General features: G+C 29.1%; 5 protein-coding genes across 15 annotated transcripts; 3 read left to right on the top strand and 2 right to left on the bottom strand.

Moving 5' to 3' along the window:
- Positions 1-122: 122 nt before the first annotated feature.
- LOC114875508 (myb-binding protein 1A-like protein) lies at positions 123-4,737 on the bottom strand. Its single transcript, XM_029185880.2, has 10 exons — positions 4,535-4,737; positions 4,230-4,427; positions 3,763-4,161; positions 3,103-3,689; positions 2,915-3,027; positions 2,301-2,824; positions 1,589-2,233; positions 1,273-1,521; positions 761-1,194; positions 123-683 (listed from the first exon to the last, which is right to left on the bottom strand). Exons 1-10 carry the CDS (start codon positions 4,709-4,711, stop codon positions 251-253), a joined length of 3,759 nt encoding a protein of 1,252 aa, XP_029041713.1. The 5' UTR covers positions 4,712-4,737; the 3' UTR covers positions 123-250.
- A 185-nt stretch (positions 4,738-4,922) lies between these two features.
- On the top strand, positions 4,923-7,759 carry LOC114875514 (eukaryotic translation initiation factor 4H-like). Of its 2 annotated transcripts, none has more exons than XM_029185895.2 (5): positions 4,923-5,285; positions 5,950-6,120; positions 6,250-6,479; positions 6,703-6,933; positions 7,014-7,759. In XM_029185895.2, exons 1-5 carry the CDS (start codon positions 5,254-5,256, stop codon positions 7,160-7,162), a joined length of 813 nt encoding a protein of 270 aa, XP_029041728.1. In that variant the 5' UTR covers positions 4,923-5,253; the 3' UTR covers positions 7,163-7,759. The 2 variants fall into 2 exon arrangements, with proteins under 2 accessions (XP_029041728.1, XP_029041727.1); XM_029185894.2 differs by lacking the exon at positions 4,923-5,285 and adding an exon at positions 5,401-5,813.
- Positions 7,760-8,304: 545 nt separating this feature from the next.
- LOC114875512 (septin-1) lies at positions 8,305-10,764 on the top strand. 2 transcript variants are annotated; one of them, XM_029185891.1, is made up of 7 exons: positions 8,305-8,395; positions 8,477-8,973; positions 9,079-9,271; positions 9,357-9,615; positions 9,687-10,052; positions 10,129-10,233; positions 10,309-10,764. In XM_029185891.1, exons 2-7 carry the CDS (start codon positions 8,950-8,952, stop codon positions 10,439-10,441), a joined length of 1,080 nt encoding a protein of 359 aa, XP_029041724.1. In that variant the 5' UTR covers positions 8,305-8,395; positions 8,477-8,949; the 3' UTR covers positions 10,442-10,764. The 2 variants fall into 2 exon arrangements, with proteins under 2 accessions (XP_029041724.1, XP_046146150.1); XM_046290194.1 differs by lacking the exon at positions 8,305-8,395 and having other exon boundaries at positions 8,428-8,973.
- A 696-nt stretch (positions 10,765-11,460) lies between these two features.
- On the bottom strand, positions 11,461-15,559 carry LOC114875516 (mitochondrial import inner membrane translocase subunit Tim22). Of its 8 annotated transcripts, none has more exons than XM_029185897.1 (9): positions 15,467-15,559; positions 15,209-15,375; positions 14,808-15,026; positions 14,299-14,477; positions 12,554-13,716; positions 12,225-12,479; positions 11,967-12,151; positions 11,797-11,869; positions 11,461-11,717 (listed from the first exon to the last, which is right to left on the bottom strand). In XM_029185897.1, the coding sequence occupies exons 6-9, from the start codon at positions 12,460-12,462 to the stop codon at positions 11,635-11,637; spliced, it is 579 nt and encodes a 192-aa protein (XP_029041730.1). In that variant the 5' UTR covers positions 12,463-12,479; positions 12,554-13,716; positions 14,299-14,477; positions 14,808-15,026; positions 15,209-15,375; positions 15,467-15,559; the 3' UTR covers positions 11,461-11,634. The 8 variants fall into 8 exon arrangements, with proteins under 8 accessions (XP_029041730.1, XP_046146153.1, XP_029041735.1 ...); XM_046290197.1 differs by lacking the exon at positions 14,299-14,477 and having other exon boundaries at positions 12,554-12,992; positions 13,600-13,716; XM_029185902.1 differs by having other exon boundaries at positions 14,808-14,883.
- Positions 15,510-18,857, top strand: LOC114875513 (transmembrane protein 59-like). 2 transcript variants are annotated; one of them, XM_029185893.2, is made up of 6 exons: positions 15,510-15,602; positions 15,756-15,805; positions 15,937-16,268; positions 16,345-16,459; positions 16,649-16,932; positions 17,179-18,857. In XM_029185893.2, exons 3-6 carry the CDS (start codon positions 16,128-16,130, stop codon positions 17,506-17,508), a joined length of 870 nt encoding a protein of 289 aa, XP_029041726.1. In that variant the 5' UTR covers positions 15,510-15,602; positions 15,756-15,805; positions 15,937-16,127; the 3' UTR covers positions 17,509-18,857. The 2 variants fall into 2 exon arrangements, with proteins under 2 accessions (XP_029041726.1, XP_029041725.1); XM_029185892.2 differs by having other exon boundaries at positions 15,873-16,268.
- The last annotated feature ends 19 nt before the right edge of the window (positions 18,858-18,876 follow it).

Below are 18,876 nucleotides of genomic sequence, written 5' to 3'. Positions count from 1 at the left end.
AACACACACACACACACACACACACGCACAACTTAATATGTACACATTTCTATGCATATTTATACATTGTTACAATGATTTATTTATAACGATGCTTATTAAAAATGTATAACATTAAGAACTTATGTTAAAGATTTATTTATATATTTTAAAGCTGTACAAACTTCCTGACGCATATTTTTATAAATGCATATATAAAAATAACAATTATTTACGATTGTATTAATTGTAATCAATTTCGTTAGATGTATCAATCTATTTCCATACTTTTTCTTCTTTTTGATTTGTTGCTGTCTAGGTTGTGTCTGAGTATTCTTTTTTGTGAAGTATTGCGACTAGTTACTGTAGTTTGCGAGTCTCCATTCTGAAGTGATTCATCTTTACTCGCTTCTTCACTTAAAGCAAAAGAACTAAAACTAAATGATTCAAAACCTTCCGACATTGCTTTTTCACGTAACATACGTGCTTCTTTTTTTAATAACTGCTTGTCTTTTTGTTTACTCTTACTTTTTTTCCTTTTTTTTAATTCGCTTTTCTTTAGTGTTGTTATATCTGTATCTGTTTGTGTATCTCCATTTTCCTGACTAAGGTCTACATCTTCTTGTTCAACACTGTTTGTTAATTCTTCATTTATTTCTCCATTTATCGTAGAAGTTTGTTTATTTTTATTTTTTTTTACTGATCTAAAATAAGAAAAGAAATAAAGACAGAATTAAAATAAAATTTAAACAACTTTGTAGTTATCTTAGTTTATACTTACGTATGAAGTGGAATTCCAATTTCTATTGCCAATTTATTATATGCTGCTTTTGCATTCTTTGTAAGGGTTACATTGATTTTAAATTGTGTAAGTACATTCCCAATTTCTTCCCAATTCCATGCTTCCGGTAAATGTTGAGTGCGAATGCTTCGTAATAACGATAAAAGAAGCCAAACGTACCTTTGTTTAACTTCTTTTCCTACTCCACTACCATTACTTTGAATAGACTGTTCGTTTTCAGTTTTGTTTGTATCACATAATTCTTTAAGTGTGTTTATAGTATTTTTACATAATTTTTTCTCCATTTTCATTCTTATATCCAAATGTTTTGTATCTAAATGAACCAATCGACCATTATTATAAAAGACTGTTAAAAATTCAAGTGCATAACCTCGGCGAAAAGACCTTACGCTACTGTCAAAAGCAAAATCCACCTATAAAAACAAATACATATTGAGTGAAAATATGTTTCTAATAAAATTTTATTATTAGAACAGAAATTAGAAATGTACCAATAACGGTGCTAATTGCCAGTTATCCTCCCAATGTAACTGCAAAATATTTTTAAATAACAAAGGCGATAATACACAGTCCCTTCTTTTGAAGAATGCAGTTAAATTTTCTCCATAAATTTGAACTATAGTATCAGTAGCTAAATTAGCCTGCTGTGCACATCTCACAAGAAATGTACAACACTCTGCTAATTTATCGCTCATTTCATGATAAACAGATGTGGTTCGTTCTCCTTTCTCTATCAACGCCTTGAAAATACATCATTTTCAATGTTGGTACATAGAAATTATTTTTTATTATGCCAATTATAATTACCTTTAATATCACTGTTAATAACTCTTCATTAATATCCTCTGTATCCTTGAACTTTTTTACTGTTGACAATTTTTTTAAACAAGATCGAACTCGATCTTGAAGAGGTTTCTGATGAGGATCTTTTATACAGTATTCCAATAACGTAAAAAGAGGTAGTAACATATCCAGTGCTACCGCCATTGATGGATTACATTCTAAATAAGTTTCTAACAAATCTATAACACGAATTCTAAAATGTGTAAGAGCATGAGCTGACTTTTCTTGTTTTTTGGACTGTGTTTGACGATTTTCTCGAAGAATTTTAAATGCTGCGGCTAATGATTCATCTAATTGTTTCCCTTCTTCCTCGTCAATTTGATCAACATCTACATCATCGTCATCCGTTTGAACGGAAGCATCACCTAACGCTTGGCGCACTGCCATTCTTAATCTATCAGTTACTGTTTCATCCTCGTCTTCGTTCATTGATTCTTCATTCGAATCAGAGTCACTATCTGACATTGTTTCTGATTCATTATTATCATTTTCTTCGTCGCGTTTACTATCATCTTCACTGTCTGAACTTGATTCTGTATCTGATGAAACTTCTTCATCAACGGTATCTGCCAATACAAGAGGTGTTTTTTCACTTCTTACGTCTAACACCTAGTAACAGAAGTTTCATGGTAAGATATGTATCAATTGTTAAATTATATTTACAATATTTACATACTGCTAATATGTGGTGTATAGCTGTTGGGGTCACATACGGACGAATATGTGGAAAAACACATCCTACTAACGATCGTAATAAGTGATTATTTTTAGAATAGAAGGATAATAACAAATCAACGACAACTTCTACCCATTCTGGCTCATCTTGTTCCGTCTTATTAGAACCTGCTTTACCTTTTCTCGACTTTTTTTGTAGTCTTTCATAACAACTTTGAAGTTCATTAATAGCCATAATTGCCATTTTTGGGTCTGAAAATAATTGCAAACCCATATGTAAATACATTGTATGAAATACTGGTACTACCTCTGCTCTTTTTGATTTATTTTCCAAATTTTCGATCGAACGTATCACTTTTTCCCAAGCATCCTTTGTTTCCTCTGTTAACGGGTTTCTTAATTTTGAAATTTTATTCTTTATTTGAGTATCTACAAAATGAACTAATTCACTTAGTATATTTCGTAAATCATTTAGCTTTGGTAATTTGTGATCTAATGCATGATAAAATGCTTCCTTAAACTGCGCTATACAAACAAAGATATAATTTCACAAATTAAATATATATGTATTTATGTATATTATGTAAAAAAAAAATCAAGTAAAAGAATATTTACGCGCTAAATCTACTCCAACGTTTGATATTTCACAAAATCCATAAACAAATAAGAATTTCAATTGATCTAATCTCCATTCTTGGTCCACAACCATTTTATAATGTCCCATTAATCTAGTAAGAGAAATTAATAGATTAAGTATACATATCATTATAATACAAATAGAATTTAATTTCATTATTAAATACCTTGTTAATAAATGAGCAGCATACATTCTTTCAGCATTTGTCCAAAATGATTCTGTTTTTATATTCGATTTCTCTTTAGATATCGTGTTTTCAATTATATTTCTATATATTTTTGAAACCTTTTTAATTCCTTCTAAATTTAAGTTTCCTGTGACTGCCTGAACTATCTTTGTACCTGTCTTTTTTTCAATCATTAAATTACCTGGATATAGTATTAACTTCTTTAATACAGCAATTTGTATTTTTGGCTTAGTATTATCATTGTTTACAATTGATACTAATGAATTTAAAATTTCCTTGAATGCCATGAGTATTTCATCCTTGTCATGTTTTTTAGATCTTGAAAACTTTGTTAACATATACTGCATATAATTTGGAGATAACAGTGATGGAAGTACAGACTTATCTTTAACATTTGATAATATGAATTTAAAAATCTGTATAGCCAAGTGTTCATCAGTTTTTGATGGTTTTACAAATTTACTATCTATATGTGTCCAAAAGTCAGTAATAAGATCAGTTGACACTAAATTTTCACAAAATAGTTTAAATATTGGATGATGGCATGATACAATTTTGGGTAAATCCTAAAAATTGAAAATATATGTATAAGCAATTTTATAAATGATTTACTTATATGATGCTCTAATGGACACTTACCAATAATACTTTCATTATATCACTCAAAGACTCTCTAGTAATGATACTCTTTGTACCAAAATGTTTTTTTGAAAATTCATAATTTACAAGTGATGGACATTTGTTTTGGATTGTTAACAAAACATAAAAAGAATCTAAGGTTTGTTCTACCCAAGGTTTACCAAATTCTTTTTCAATAACTGGCCAAACTGATTTCTGTATACATTCAAGATTAACTTGATTTATAAATTCAACAAGAAATGAAACAGAAATAAATGACAAATAACTGCGTTGTTTGCCAGCATTGACAAGATTTTGTAGAATTTGTAATTGTGTTTCACTAGCACTCTTAGAAAGAAGAGTAGATCGTATCAGTGCTCCATATGCTAATATACGACCCATATAGATATCAGCATTTTCCTAAAATAGTATAACCAACATTACAAGATAATTAAATATTATTGTGTAACAAGGATGAGTTTTCTTACACTTTTACTATTACTATTTACTGGATGTAATTCATTATCTACTATAGACAGAAAGTTATCAATTGGTTGTTCAGGATGCATTATTAAAAAAACTGTCAAAGTTGTATAAAATCCTATTCTAGAGGTTATTTTTGAGGAACCTAAACTTCGAATAAGCCTTTTAATGGCATATTTAAATTCCTTACTGTCATTCTGTTCCTGAAAAATTATTTAATATGAACACTTAATTCATTAAAAAGATATATATTTTTCGCGGTTTTCAAGAACTATATAAACTATAAGGTTATCTTTAAATACACACTTACTGAACTTTGTTGACGTAAATAGTTTAATAATACAATTCCACCATCTATTCTTTCAGATTCAATTTCGCTCTTAAGTTTTGTAAAATAATCTAAAATTGTGCAGTCCATTTTATTTATTTCTTTTATTTTCGAATCATTTGAAAGAACCTCTACCATGTGCATGCTTTCATCTGCCATCTTGATTTAAGTAAAAACTACGTTAATCTATAAATGATTTCATAGATTAGAAACAGAATATAAAAACAATCGAACGATTTAATATTTTAATAGTATTTTAATAATTATTAATTGAATAAAAGAAATAATGAATAGAATATAAAAGCAAAAGTGTATATCTTATTTTTGTATAGCACAGATTGTCAATCGTTTCCGTTAAAAATTTCACTCTTTCGGCTAAAACTATCAAATTACTATTGATAAAAATTTTTAGTAACATTATGCAAACTGATGCAGAAATAAGTTATTTCTTAAAAAGACATCGGCATGATCTAATCATTTGAAAATTTCTGACAGAAATAACGGTAACTGTATTCTTTATAAACAATTGTTATATCTTTCTAATGAGTGATTATCAAATTCATTTATGGAAGTGACAATAACCAATTAAGTAATTTCGTATAGTTTCATGATTAAAAATTCTTTGGTGATTAAAAAAGTGCCATCTTGAACATAGTGACTCACTCGACCCGCGCGGTCCCGGTCAGTTTCGTGCATCCAATATGGCTGGTCGAGGTGGTTACGAAGATTCAAGGCAAGTATACGTTGCAATTTCCTTTGTGTATAACAGTCGTTGAGGTTTTCGAAAATAGTGCAACGGTGATATTTACTCAGTGTGCAGAACTAATGAAGAAGCAACTTTTTCTTTTCAATAATTTTACGATTTTAAGGTTAAGTGAGTTTCGATTAGAGTGCAGCGTAGCACCTTGCAGATATGGTTCCTTCGACACGCGGCTTTATTTTGGCCAACCAAACATTTGTGTGTTTTATTCGTGCCACTAATAACTATTATATTGACTTAAAATTTGTGTAATACGTACAACTTGTTGATTTAAAAGACGCTGGATACAAAACACAAAAGTAATTTATTTTCGTCAGAATTGTGTACTTAAGAAAATTAATGTTCAAATAATTGTTACAATCACAACTCCTAGACGTTATTTTTGTTATGCACTTTATTTTTAAATGTCAATAAAAGAGTTTTGTAATTGTAAATGTATATGTTATATTCGTATAATGGTTTTATAGCATTTAACCATCCTTTAGTAAATAAGATTAAAAGGTAATAAGACATACTAAAAGTGCTTCGTTTTTTCATAGAAATCAACTATGTAAAATATATATACAAAATAATATTTGTAAAATGGTTTATTCTTTAATGTATGTAAATATATATGATATTTTATTTATGTTTGCAGAGATTATGGAGGTGGATATCGAAGTGGCAGGAAACCATTGCCAACCGAACCACCTTACACTGCTTATGTGGGAAACTTACCAAATGGAGTTGTTCAAGGAGATGTGGATAAAATCTTTGAAAAACTTAACGTTAAAGGAATCAGATTGGTTAAAGATAAAGAAACTGATAGGTTTGTTTGATTTCACCTAACTACTACACAATCAAGTTTTATCATATTTTAATGAATAACATTTTTTTATTATGTTTAATAATTCAAATATAATTTTGATCGAAGTCATTGAACCTTGTTTTGTTATAGGTTTAAGGGTTTCTGTTACGTTGAATTTGAAGATGTGACAGATTTAGAAGCAGCCCTAGAAATGGATGGGGCAGTAGAAGTAGACAAAAGTGTGATTAAAATAGATGTAGCAGAGGGAAAAAGAAATGATCGAGGTGGAGGTTTTGACAGGAGAGGCCGTGGTGGTGGTGGCAGTGGAGGAGGATTTAGAGGGAGAGATGCTGGCCGTGGTGGATATGGCGATGATTTCGGTAGAAAGTTTATGAATAGTTTATGTTATGTTTGGCATAACGTGTATCATAGATATTTTAAGTTTTACATTTTAAAGCAGTTTAAATAATATGGCGTATATTTAAATCCATAGCAGAATTTCTTTTATACAGAGAATAATATTTTATTGCATGAGCATATATGTAAAGATAAAAAGATATATTTGTAGTACAAATTTAAAATTAATATAATGATATTGTGTAGGAGGTTACAATGATAGAGGGCAACATGGTGGCAGGCAAAGTAATATGTGGGATATGAGGGGTAACCGAAGCAATTATAGTCCATTCAATGATGAAGCAGGTGGCGGAAGTCGAGACTGGTCGCGTAACTCGGCATCTAGATCATATGGTAATAGACCACCTCCTCCTCGAGGAACTGGCCCAGAACGGAAACCGTTTCATGATGAATCATTTAACAAAGATCCACCTCCAGGTTTGTTTTTATACAAATATATTTTATTAAAATTACTATACTTAAAGTAGTGAAAATAATTATATTTTTATTATTATTAGCGCCAGATACATCTGGAAGAAAACGTCTGGTCTTAAAACCAAGAACAATTCAAGCTCCTATAAATGCAATTGCTGAATCAAGTAAATCAAGTTCAATTTACGGTGGAGCAAAACCTCGAGAGGAGAAACTTAATACCGATGACAAGTAAACACATTAATATGATTAATAGTTTCTAATTCCCTAAATTTCAGGGAAAGAAACTTTCCCAAAATAAAAATTTGGAAACAGACACAAGATCACATAGTTTCCTCAAATGTAGTGGGGAATATCTCTTCAAAGATAAAATGAAATTACAATAATTTTGATTTACCCCCAAAAGGAGAGTCTTCCCCACGAATACGTAATGATAAAAGGTGATTTAATGAGATTTTTAAGTTCTACGTATTTGGCACTTTTAATTAAACATGAAATTTTCTCATCTAGTGTCCTCTCTATTTACATTATCTTCTTAGTTGAAAAATGTAATAATAAATTGGGAATTTAAAGTAAAAAACTTCGTGTGCATAATGCATGCTCCAATTAATATTCGTTATGTGTATTTATATATATAATATACGTATTAAAACCAATTATCACACATATATAGACATATGTGCGTGTGTGCTATCTATGATCGTGAGAACGATACAAAAAGAACATTTTAATATTCATGTCAATTTGAAGTTGAATTCGGTATCAGTTTGTGATAATATTGAGGGTATGTGTACAAATTATTAAAAAAAAATATATACTGTTATCGCACGTACATTTGATTCCGTGCAAACTGTACTTCTGATATTGTACTCTTAAAAATAATCTTTCTTTCAAAGAGTACAAAAACATTATCCTTTTCATTTCCTTCCTTACAACTTTTATGTTTTACTTCAATACTAATCATTGTATGTGCTTGTTAATACGACTCGTGAATGATTGTTTAATAGAAAAATCATGTTCGATTAAATAATATTAGACAATTGTTTACGCGCTTGTGAATTAACGACAAACGATTAAGAGAAATAAAAATAATGTGTCGATTATTACGCATTAATATTGTGTAACAGATTAATTAACTATGCTAGTAATAAATGTCGATTATTTGAAAAGATATCGATGATTATGAGATAATAAATAAAGGAAAACTTGAATTAATGACAGATAATTATGTAAAACTGTGCTTGTATATGATAACTATTTCCTGAATAAAGTAGTCATTTGCCTCGTATTCGTGTATGTAATGTATCGTTAGAAAAATTAAGGTTTTAGGACGTACGAATTTTATGTGTAATTTCAATTGTAAACGACATGTAATATTCTTAACATATTTTGTAAGTTACTTATGAATATACTGAAATGTTTTAATCAAAATGGTTTTTGATAAAATTGTTTCATGTTAGATTTTTATGTAAGTTTTTACATACATTTAGAAGATATTATATTTTGCACTTAACATTAATTTATAATAAAAAATATTAAAAATTTGCAGAATTCAGCTAAAATAAGCGGAGTATCTTTTGCAAATTATCAAAGTTATTTCGCCAGCCACGCCTAAACTTCTCCCCTATAAAGGGTTATCCCCCTTTTCCCTCCTGCCCGAATATACAGTAACATTTCTTATATGTATGTATAGTTGGTGCAACATCTTTTCATGTGTTTCTCAATCCACATCAAAAAAGTGTATTTGTTGATTATGGTTGTGCTTACTATTGACTACGAACTATTAATGGAAAAATAATGTTGATCATAGTGGATTTGAAATTTAAATTGTAACCTATTGGATCTTTTGTTCGTATTCATATAATATATATATATTTTCGGCATGATTACGATATCACACTCTACCATAATACAACTTTTACTGGCTTGAAATTTAGCTTTGGCTTGTTCCGTATAACGTTTAAAGACGCCACGCAGTCAGCTTAATTTCTTTTTACCGTTACATTGAATTATTGAACAAAAATGTCTAGCGAAAGCGTAAAAACGGTAGGTAGAATTAAAATATAAATAATTTGTCTTTCTTTGTTACAAGAAAATTTGTTCATATTATTTCATACAAAATTTCTCTATAAATACATCTTTTTTATTTAGTTTGCTAGTCTTGAGACTCCTGGATATGTAGGATTTGCAAATCTACCTAATCAAGTACATAGAAAATCAGTGAAAAAAGGATTTGAATTTACACTTATGGTGGTTGGAGAATCTGGTCTAGGAAAATCTACGCTAGTAAATAGTTTGTTTCTTACTGATTTATATCCGGAACGTGTAATTCCTGATGCTATAGGTAAATTTTATTTACATACTTATATTTGTATGTATATATATATTCTTTATATATTGTATCTAATTTATTGTTTCTATTTAAATAGAGAAAACTAATCAGACTGTGAAACTTGATGCTTCCACTGTGGAAATTGAAGAGAGGGGGGTAAAACTTAGGTTGACTGTTGTTGATACTCCAGGTTACGGAGATGCAATTGATAATACAGATAGTTTTAGAGCCATAATACAATACATTGATGATCAGTTCGAAAGATTTTTACGTGATGAAAGTGGTTTAAATAGAAGGAATATAGTAGACAATAGAATACACTGTTGTTTTTATTTCATTTCACCATTTGGTCATGGGTAAGATATATTGATAACAAGCTCCTAAAATACAATGAAATATAATATTAAATCTTCTATATTTTTCCCAGATTAAAACCTTTAGATATAGAATTTATGAAACAGCTTCATAACAAAGTTAATATTGTACCAGTAATTGCAAAGGCTGATGTACTTACAAAAAAAGAAGTATTACGCTTGAAGAAACGTGTTATGGAAGAAATTGAAGGCAGTGGAATAAAGATTTATCCCCTACCAGATTGTGATAGCGATGAGGATGAAGATTACAAAGAGCAAGTTCGACAGTTAAAAGAAGCAGTTCCATTTGCCGTATGCGGAGCAAATACTTTATTAGAAGTAAAAGGACGGAAAGTACGTGGACGATTGTATCCATGGGGTGTAGTTGAAGTTGAAAACCCAGATCATTGTGATTTTATAAAGCTAAGAACAATGTTAATGTATGTAATCTATTCAAAAACATATACTAAAAGTTGAGAGAAACATTTGTTATTCAGTAATTCAATATTTTTACAGCACGCATATGCAGGATTTACAAGAAGTAACTCAAGAAGTACATTATGAAAATTATCGCAGTGAAAGATTAGCGAAAGGAGCTCCTGTACCACCTCGCAGACAAACGTAAGTTTAATGTACATTTTAGAAATACTAAAAATATTAAGAATGTATTTGTTAATTAATTTTTCTTATTGATAGCATTGTTGAATCTGAAAAAAGTAACTCTGTATCAGAGAAAGATCGTATTTTGCAAGAAAAAGAAGCAGAATTACGACGCATGCAAGAACTTCTTGCGGTAATGCAGGCACAAATGCAACAGCAACAACCATAACTACACATGCCTTGTGCACAAATGTGCGAGGAAAGCCATTCTTCGCCATTACAGGTGCCAAAAAAGTGTATCAAATAATTGATATTATTCGAGATAAAAATTTTTAAAACTTATTTTTGACAAACGTATTTATAAGAAATAAGTTTTTCTATTCAGTATTTTTCTTTTTTATACTAAGTCATAAACATAATTGTTCGTGTTCCAGTATCTCAACGAAATCAAAAAGTGACATAAAAATATATAAGTTTATGAGTGTGTAATACATAATATGACTATAGCTTAAAAAATTATTTATAATAATACAACATAGACATATGTGATAAGTGCCTTGCATATTGTTCTTTATAGAAAAATTTACAGTTTTCATTATTCAAGTACAAGGATAATACATAATATACTCCATTCTGTAAAATTACATTGTTATAAAAGATTCATATTTCTTAAAATAGCAAAGGCAGTACAACTGAGATTTGATAAAGTGTTGTATAATAGTAAATGGTGTAATGTAACAAAACATGCACAATTTTTTAGATATTGAAAAGAAAAATTTCATTCTAAAATAAGTAAAGAAACATGACAGACCATAGTATGAAGTTACTGATGAAAAATTATTTATATAATACATACATAATTCAGTAAAATTGGTATTTTATATATTTGACAGATAAATCCACAAAGGCATTTAAGTTTATGTGTATATCGTTTATACAGTAAAGTTTTAAAGTTGCTGACATAAAATTGTTAGTAATTATTTAGCATATCTAATAATTAACAAATTTACGTTTTGTGATAAGCAGTGTTTAATAGGAATAAATAATTTCGCACGTGTTTACGTATTTGCAATATGTAAAGTATTATCTTTAATTTTACTTTTACTTAATATTGTATGACACTAGCCATTTAATTCATTTTTTTTTTATTATTCATCTCAAAGAAAGATTTAGGAAATTAATATAATACTCTATACTGAAAAAATAAAAATTTATAAGAAAATATTTATATAATGCATGTGAGACAAATATCAATATACTATGTGCATTTACTTTATTTCTTAACTATTGTACTTATATGTATGCATTTTTATACTAAGAACTATTTTGCGCTTTTGTATGTATTGTACAGGTACACTGAGAGTGCATTTTATATCTCTTTTATACAAATATATTTACTATAATTTATAACATATTAAGTGTTTAAGATTTATGCATATAATAGTCTATTATTGTTGAAAATGCTGCAAAGCCTGCTGCTCCAAATAAGCCTGCCTTTACTCCAGCTAAAACATAAAATTATACTTACAAATATATGTAGTATAAATATTACATATATTGCTTTAACATTTAAAGTACTCATACCTCTTAACCCTATTATACCTCCTGTTAAACCACCAGCATATGTGCCATTCTTCCAATCAGTTTTACCTCTATACTAAAATATAAAGTAGAATATGGTTATAATATAATATATATACATACATGAATATAAATTAAAATATAATTTTATACTAAATTTATGAAAATATTACCGATTCAATTGTACATTCTATTGCCGAAAATACACAACCAACTACAGCAAAATTTTTTGCATAACCTAATGTAGTAGTTTTCATTTCTCTAAAGACTTCACGAACAGTTTGTTTCTTTTCCACAGCAGCTACATTTGGATTTACACTAGATGAAAATAAACCTATAGCAGCTCCCAAGCCATACCCTAAAAACCTAATTTTTGTTTAATTATACTGGCATAAATAATGAATGTTTAATATAATATAATAGAAACATACCTATAACACAACTTGCAATGCTTTTAAAAGTACAACTTTCCATTACATTTTCTATCATTTTCTCCTCGTTGGTTTTAAATCTTACAGGACCCACAGTTCTTGGAATTATAATATTTTCTCTAAATCTTTGTTGAGTACCAATAAGATACAGAGGTATACTATCCAATTCATTATTTGTAAGTATTTTTTCTCCATTTGCCTCGGATGATGTTGAATTGGATGAATTCATGTTGAACATTATTATTGAAATATTTTCTTGAAAAAGAATGATACATATAATTTAAATGAACTTAATTTCATTAACATTAGTAATATCATTATGTACTTACATTAATTATATCTTAAATTGAAATGAACACTTTATATGAGTTAATAGAAGTTACGCGCACATGTATTGTAAATATATATTTAATACATAAATATATTAGCACATCTTCTATCCTAACCTTTAAAGATCTTAATTCGAATTAAGATGTACTAAAAACAGATTTCGGTATTTTTTATATTACTTATATTACCACTTCATCGTGAATAACACTATTTTTCTTAAAATAAAAGTTTAAATATGACGTTTCTTTTGAAAGGAAATCTGTAACTTTATTCATGAGTACTTACTTACTTTATACATACTGGTACTACTAGTGCCATCTAACAGTGAGCGAAACAGATTATTCCAAAAGAAAATTTCTTTTTCGAAAAATAAAGAAACTTACAATTAGAACTATAGCAATTATCGAAAGCGTTCGATCGTCACAATTTGTTTTAAACCTTAAAACCAATAATGAAATTATTGTATTTCAATGAGGTGTGAAATAGGGGTGGTTATAGGACATTGAAATGCTCAGTCATCTAACAGTAGATGATTGATACTAGTAGAACTGAATTTTGCTAAAAACGATAATCTTGGAACCTACATCGGGACTAAAGGATCGATGGATCCTTCCGAAGAAAAGAATTAGAATATAAAGAATTAGAATAAAAAAAATAGCGTGTTCGCTCGAAAAATTGATTTTACTACTTAATATTAACCGAATCGTAGCTCTCAGCTCGATATCGTTTTCTAAAAATTATCGTCTGATAAATGTTTAAAAAACGATACCGATTACTGGGTCACACCACGTGGAGATGGCTACGATAGTGACCCACCTAAAACAATAAAGTTCTCAAAAACAGACAACATTAAATACCAATTTAAATGATAAAATGTTGAAACAGAAAATAGAATTTCAGCAATAATTGCGAAAATAACAATTGAACAACAAAATGCTGTAATAGAAAAGATGATTATTAATACATATCATACTCTCAGTAACAACTGAAACGGTAGAATACGGAAATGATGGGGACCGGAGGAACTTTAAAGCATGCGACTCACCGATCGTTGACTTGCACCACTGCACTCGCCACGCATCTTAGATTGACCCATGATGGACCCACAGCTCGTCTGTTGGCTCGTCAAAGAAACGGTACCCCCACTGGCCAAAGCACTCATCTGAAAGCATAAAAATCACGATTCTTGAACGATATATGTTTTCTTTCAATTTGTTGTAGTTAATATGCTAATACATAGGATAATTCAAAAATATGCATGCAAAACTATATGGGAATAACTACACTATAAAACACGGTAAAACATATGCAAATACGTCCCAAAACACATGAGGATCAAAACCATAAAACATCATAAAATATTTGCAAAATTATAGTAAAACACATAGGGTACTATTCCATAAAATCCACTAATAAATCCGTATAAATATGCCAAAACATATAGGGTACCACTTCATAAAATCCACTAATAAATCCGTAAAAATATGACAAAGCACATAAGGAACCACACCATAAAACACAATAAAGCACATGCAAGTATATGGGGTACCACACCACACGACACGACACGCCAATGCACTTGTATAAAAATGTCAAAACACATGGGTAACCACACCATAAAACGCACTAATATATCCGTATAAATGTTCCAAAACATATAGGAAACACCATAGGCACACACAATAACACTTGTGGTAACACACTGATAAATCCATGCACGAATATCCATGATATCAACCCGTACTGGTATATGTTTGACAGATTAACTCGTATCCTTCGGCGGTCGCGATAAGACTGACTAGATTTGACCTCCCTCCAGGTCGTTCTTCGTCGAAATGTTGACAGTTGGGTACCGGCGCACCCAATCAAGCTTGACGTTCCGCTTCACCGGTTCCACGGCCGGTTACATTTAACTATTTCTATCTGATATTTATTAATATTTGTTTAATTATTATTTTATATTTTATAATTGTTTATTAATCAAATTATTGTTATATCTATTTAAATTGTTTATTTCTTTAATTTTCGCGTTGGTATATTGCAAAATTTTGTTTGATTATTCTATTCAAATTTATTTAATTACTATTTTTAATTTTACAATTGTTTGTTAATTAAATTATTGTTATATTTATTGAAATTTACTATATCAAAGATCAAGAATTCAGACTTCTCTTCGATGTTTTTTTCTGTTTTTTGTACTTTTAACACCCGATCGGCAATTCAATTCAATATTTGAAGATAATTTAATCTTACCTGTTGCAGACACGTGCCAAACGAACGAAGCTTCGAAGAGGATTGTTGCTCTCCGCCACACTTCGCGCAACGCACCCTTAAACGATGAATCTGATTGGTCTAAATAGGAAGACGCCATAATGGAATGACCAATCACAGGCATTGGTAGAAACTTCGAATTGCTTTGAAAGTTTAACATTAAAAGAACAGAAAGACTCGTTGAAAATTATCAACGCCATACTGAAATAAGGTTAAGATTACTTTTTTCACTTTAAAGTATCGAAATATAAGAAAGAACATAGAAAAATACATAAAATATTAATAGTATTTAATAAATTATCATCATAAAAGCAGAATAAATGAGAAATGTTATTTTAATTCGCATCTACATCGACATAATAGAGTATAAATTTTCAGCTTACGCATTTCTGAAGACAATATGGAAATGATGTCAGAAGTCACGACTCCGGTTTTCTCTTCAACTTTGTCTTCTGTTTCTTGTATTTTTGATATCTAATACACAATTTAATCACACACACGAGCTGCGAATGAGCGCGCGGTCGAGCGCTGAAACCGAATGAACTGCGCCCTATAGAAAAAACAAGGAACTAAATTTGTGGTCTGTTTTACCTTTTTGACGTCTTTTGCGAGTGAAAAATCAACGAAATCGTAGTTCTCACTATTTTTCTAAACGAAAGCTTGTACACCATCCCCTGAGTGCTCGTTTTGCTCTATCCTACCCAAAGAATGGCCATCTGGTCTCTATTTGGACATACGATTCGCAAAAATGTTTATATTACGAATAAATTAATGCAGGTGAGACCGTTCCGCCATTTTCTTGACCGTGGACAGATACCAATTTCAATATTTTATAACTTTTTGACGATTTGGATAAAATACGGACCAGAGCGCCATTCTTTAGGGCCTCCTGAACACGTCCCTCAAATTTTTTTGCAATCTGTTCAACAGGAACGAAGAAAGTGTGTTCTCGATTCTAGAGATTATTCTAGGGACTATCGGTAAAGTTTTCAACGCTAGCATCACACATGAGGAAATATTTTATTTCATACAATTTTGTATTTATAGTTTCATCAAATGATTAGAAATGTATTAGAATCTAACAGACAACATTACATTTGTAATTTTAAAGCAGAACATTGGTCAGGTCTTATATAGACGACGGAACATGCAACCAATGCGATGTGTTCCCACCATAATTAAATCGATATTTACTCGATTATTCGCGAGCTATCAACCTTCGACGAGTGAAGTTTCTTTCTTTAAGGAATTATTTTAATTGAGACCTGGAATACAGCATTTTAAATAAATAACACAATTGAAATGAGAAAAGAAAAGGAAATTGTTTCGTTATTGTTGTTACTTCTTGTCAATGTTGCACACAGTGACATGTTTTATAATCTTTTAAATCGAGAGGATCCGTGCATTAATCTTTGTGAAAAAACACCGTTGTCCTTCACAAATGTACGTGTTAAATTATTAAATACATAGTTTTTAATTGTGTAGTATAATTTAATAATAAATTAGCTCTTAATTTTAGAGTAAATACGTGAAATCATGTTGTCAACGAGGGTGTAGATTCTTCAATTTGGTAGATTTACATTATGGATTGGAACCAAACAGTTTGAATGGTACCAGAGATTCCTGTGAAGCTTGTACGTAAAAATTGTGTTATTTAAATTATAATTGGTTAGTTACTTGACATTTTAAGATAAATATTACATTATATACTGTAATATTATGTATCATTTTTAAAAAGATTTCTTTATAATATTAAAGCATAAATATACATATTTATATGTTTGAAAAACTTAATAATTAATATTTTTTAAATTTTATTATAGCATGTACAGAAGCATACACAGCACCACAAGATCGATATGCCTGTAGTACTGGTTGTGATTTCATGGCTAAGCAACGTCTTTCAGATATATTATCATTATTCTCCTTTGCTGTTTATGTAGAAGAAGGAGTTAATTCTAATATAGTTCTAATGTCCCCTGATATACCTGAAAATGATATTTTAACTGATCCAGGATTACGAAAAGAACTTCTTCCTGGTTGGTGGGATTCCAATGGATTTAAATTACCTCAAACATATATTAAAACTGTTCCATTAGATGCTGGGGTAAGTTTTTGTTTTACAAAATTTCATATTTTAAAGTGAATGCTAATAAAGCACTTATAATACAATAATACTTTATAAAATATATATTGAAAAGTATTAAATTTGGTATTTATTTCTTTATTTTTTTTTTGTTATGTATGATCTATATTTTTTAACTATAAAATATTTAGCATGCCTAGAACTAGTTACATTTTGTGTATAAAAGATATTTATTATTTAATATAAAATCTAATAATAAAAATACAGACAGTGGATTATGGTGTACCGTCAGACTACTTTGGGGAAAATGAGCAATCAGCTTCAATACCTGGATCTGATTGGCTTCAATGTGCTTCAAAACACATTGGACTACCTCATTGGCTTCTAGCTTCTGCTATTGCAGCAGCTGCATTATCTGCATTTTGGCTATGTTTGTATCCAGAAAAACCTACTGATCCTTACAAAGAAATACTTATCGAAAAGTCTGATATTTCACCAACAATTGCATTGTACATACCAGAGGCACCATTGCATAAAAAACCTCCTCCTAAGTATTCTGAGTGTGTTGATACAACAGAAAGTAACATGAAAGTTTAGCTACGAATTTTAGTGTCACAATTTTTAAGTGATTTTCAAAAATTTTAAATTTAAATATATTAATGCAATTTTGAATAATGTTTATATTAAGTATAGTAGGGCTTTATAAACATTACAATTATTAAGAAGTAACTGCACTTTCTGTTATCAACAAAATCATTTATAGTTTAAAGATAAATTTTTAAGAATACATATAAAAAAACGGAAGCTTTAAAAACTTAATTCAGATATTTAAGGACTAAAATCAAAGTAAATGGTAACATAGATTACAAAATATTTTCCAGACAAAAATGTATGGTAATGTGCAGATGCACACGCGTTATTGCTTTATATGCAACTGGTTTTTTTTTACAACGGGAAATAACAACTCATTATTTTTTTTTTTTTTTCTATGAATATAATACTAAAATCAAGTACCGAAATAAAACTTGCAAAAAGATAATATGTATGCACATATATAAGACTGTAAATGATGTACTTTGTTAGTAATTTAGTGAGAATCAAAAATTTTTATATTTATAATGATGTATTATTTTTCTAAACATTATTTACAAATAGAAAAAAAATTACAATTTTGCGTTTAGTATTCTTAAATTGGTTAAACATTTGATTACTGAAAAGTTTATCTTGTTTCAGATATAAAAACTGTAACTTCAATTTTTAAACTTTTGCATTATATGTACTTTTTTTTCTATGCAGTATTATAATAAACAGTTTAACGGTAATTGATATTTTTTTTCAATGTAAAAATTAATATATAATTATATAACCAATGCAAGATGTTGTTTATAAATATTAGGAAGATGTAAAATATTTGGAAATAATATATGTGCAATTCCTTACAATTTAATGTGATTTGAAAGTAATAAATAAGTAAAATAATTGTGTAGTTATTAAAACTATTGTTATAAACTACTTGACGAAAGTACAGTCTCTTTTAAAAATAAGATTTTACAAACCAATTTTATTTATTAGGTATGTGACAGTGAAAATCGATTTAATTCGGAATTTTATTTATGAAATACATGTGAGTTAATTTCTATTAATGTATCGTATAAACAAAACTAGGTGATACATTTTTGTTATTTTGAAAGGAATTGGTAGAATTACCTAACGTAAAATTTGTATACATTACGAAAATCGTAGTAGAACTTTTTAATCGTAATTAACTGTTTCCTTTCATTATTTAAAATGATATAAACTGTACATATTGAAATATTGAATGTGTAAAAAATTATATTTCAAACCAAAGTATCTCATGTTCCTTATATAGGATATTGATAAATTCACTGTATTATTAATATTTGTTACTTCGCTATACACTGTAAAAAATAAAATCATACAAAGGATGTAAGTAGTAATTATTGG

The sequence above is a fragment of the Osmia bicornis genome, chromosome 2 (genome assembly GCF_907164935.1).
Source record: "Osmia bicornis bicornis chromosome 2, iOsmBic2.1, whole genome shotgun sequence".
NCBI lineage: Eukaryota > Metazoa > Arthropoda > Insecta > Hymenoptera > Megachilidae > Osmia > Osmia bicornis.
Note: the sequence above shows the minus strand (reverse complement) of the source record. Positions and strands in the feature narration are given on the sequence as shown.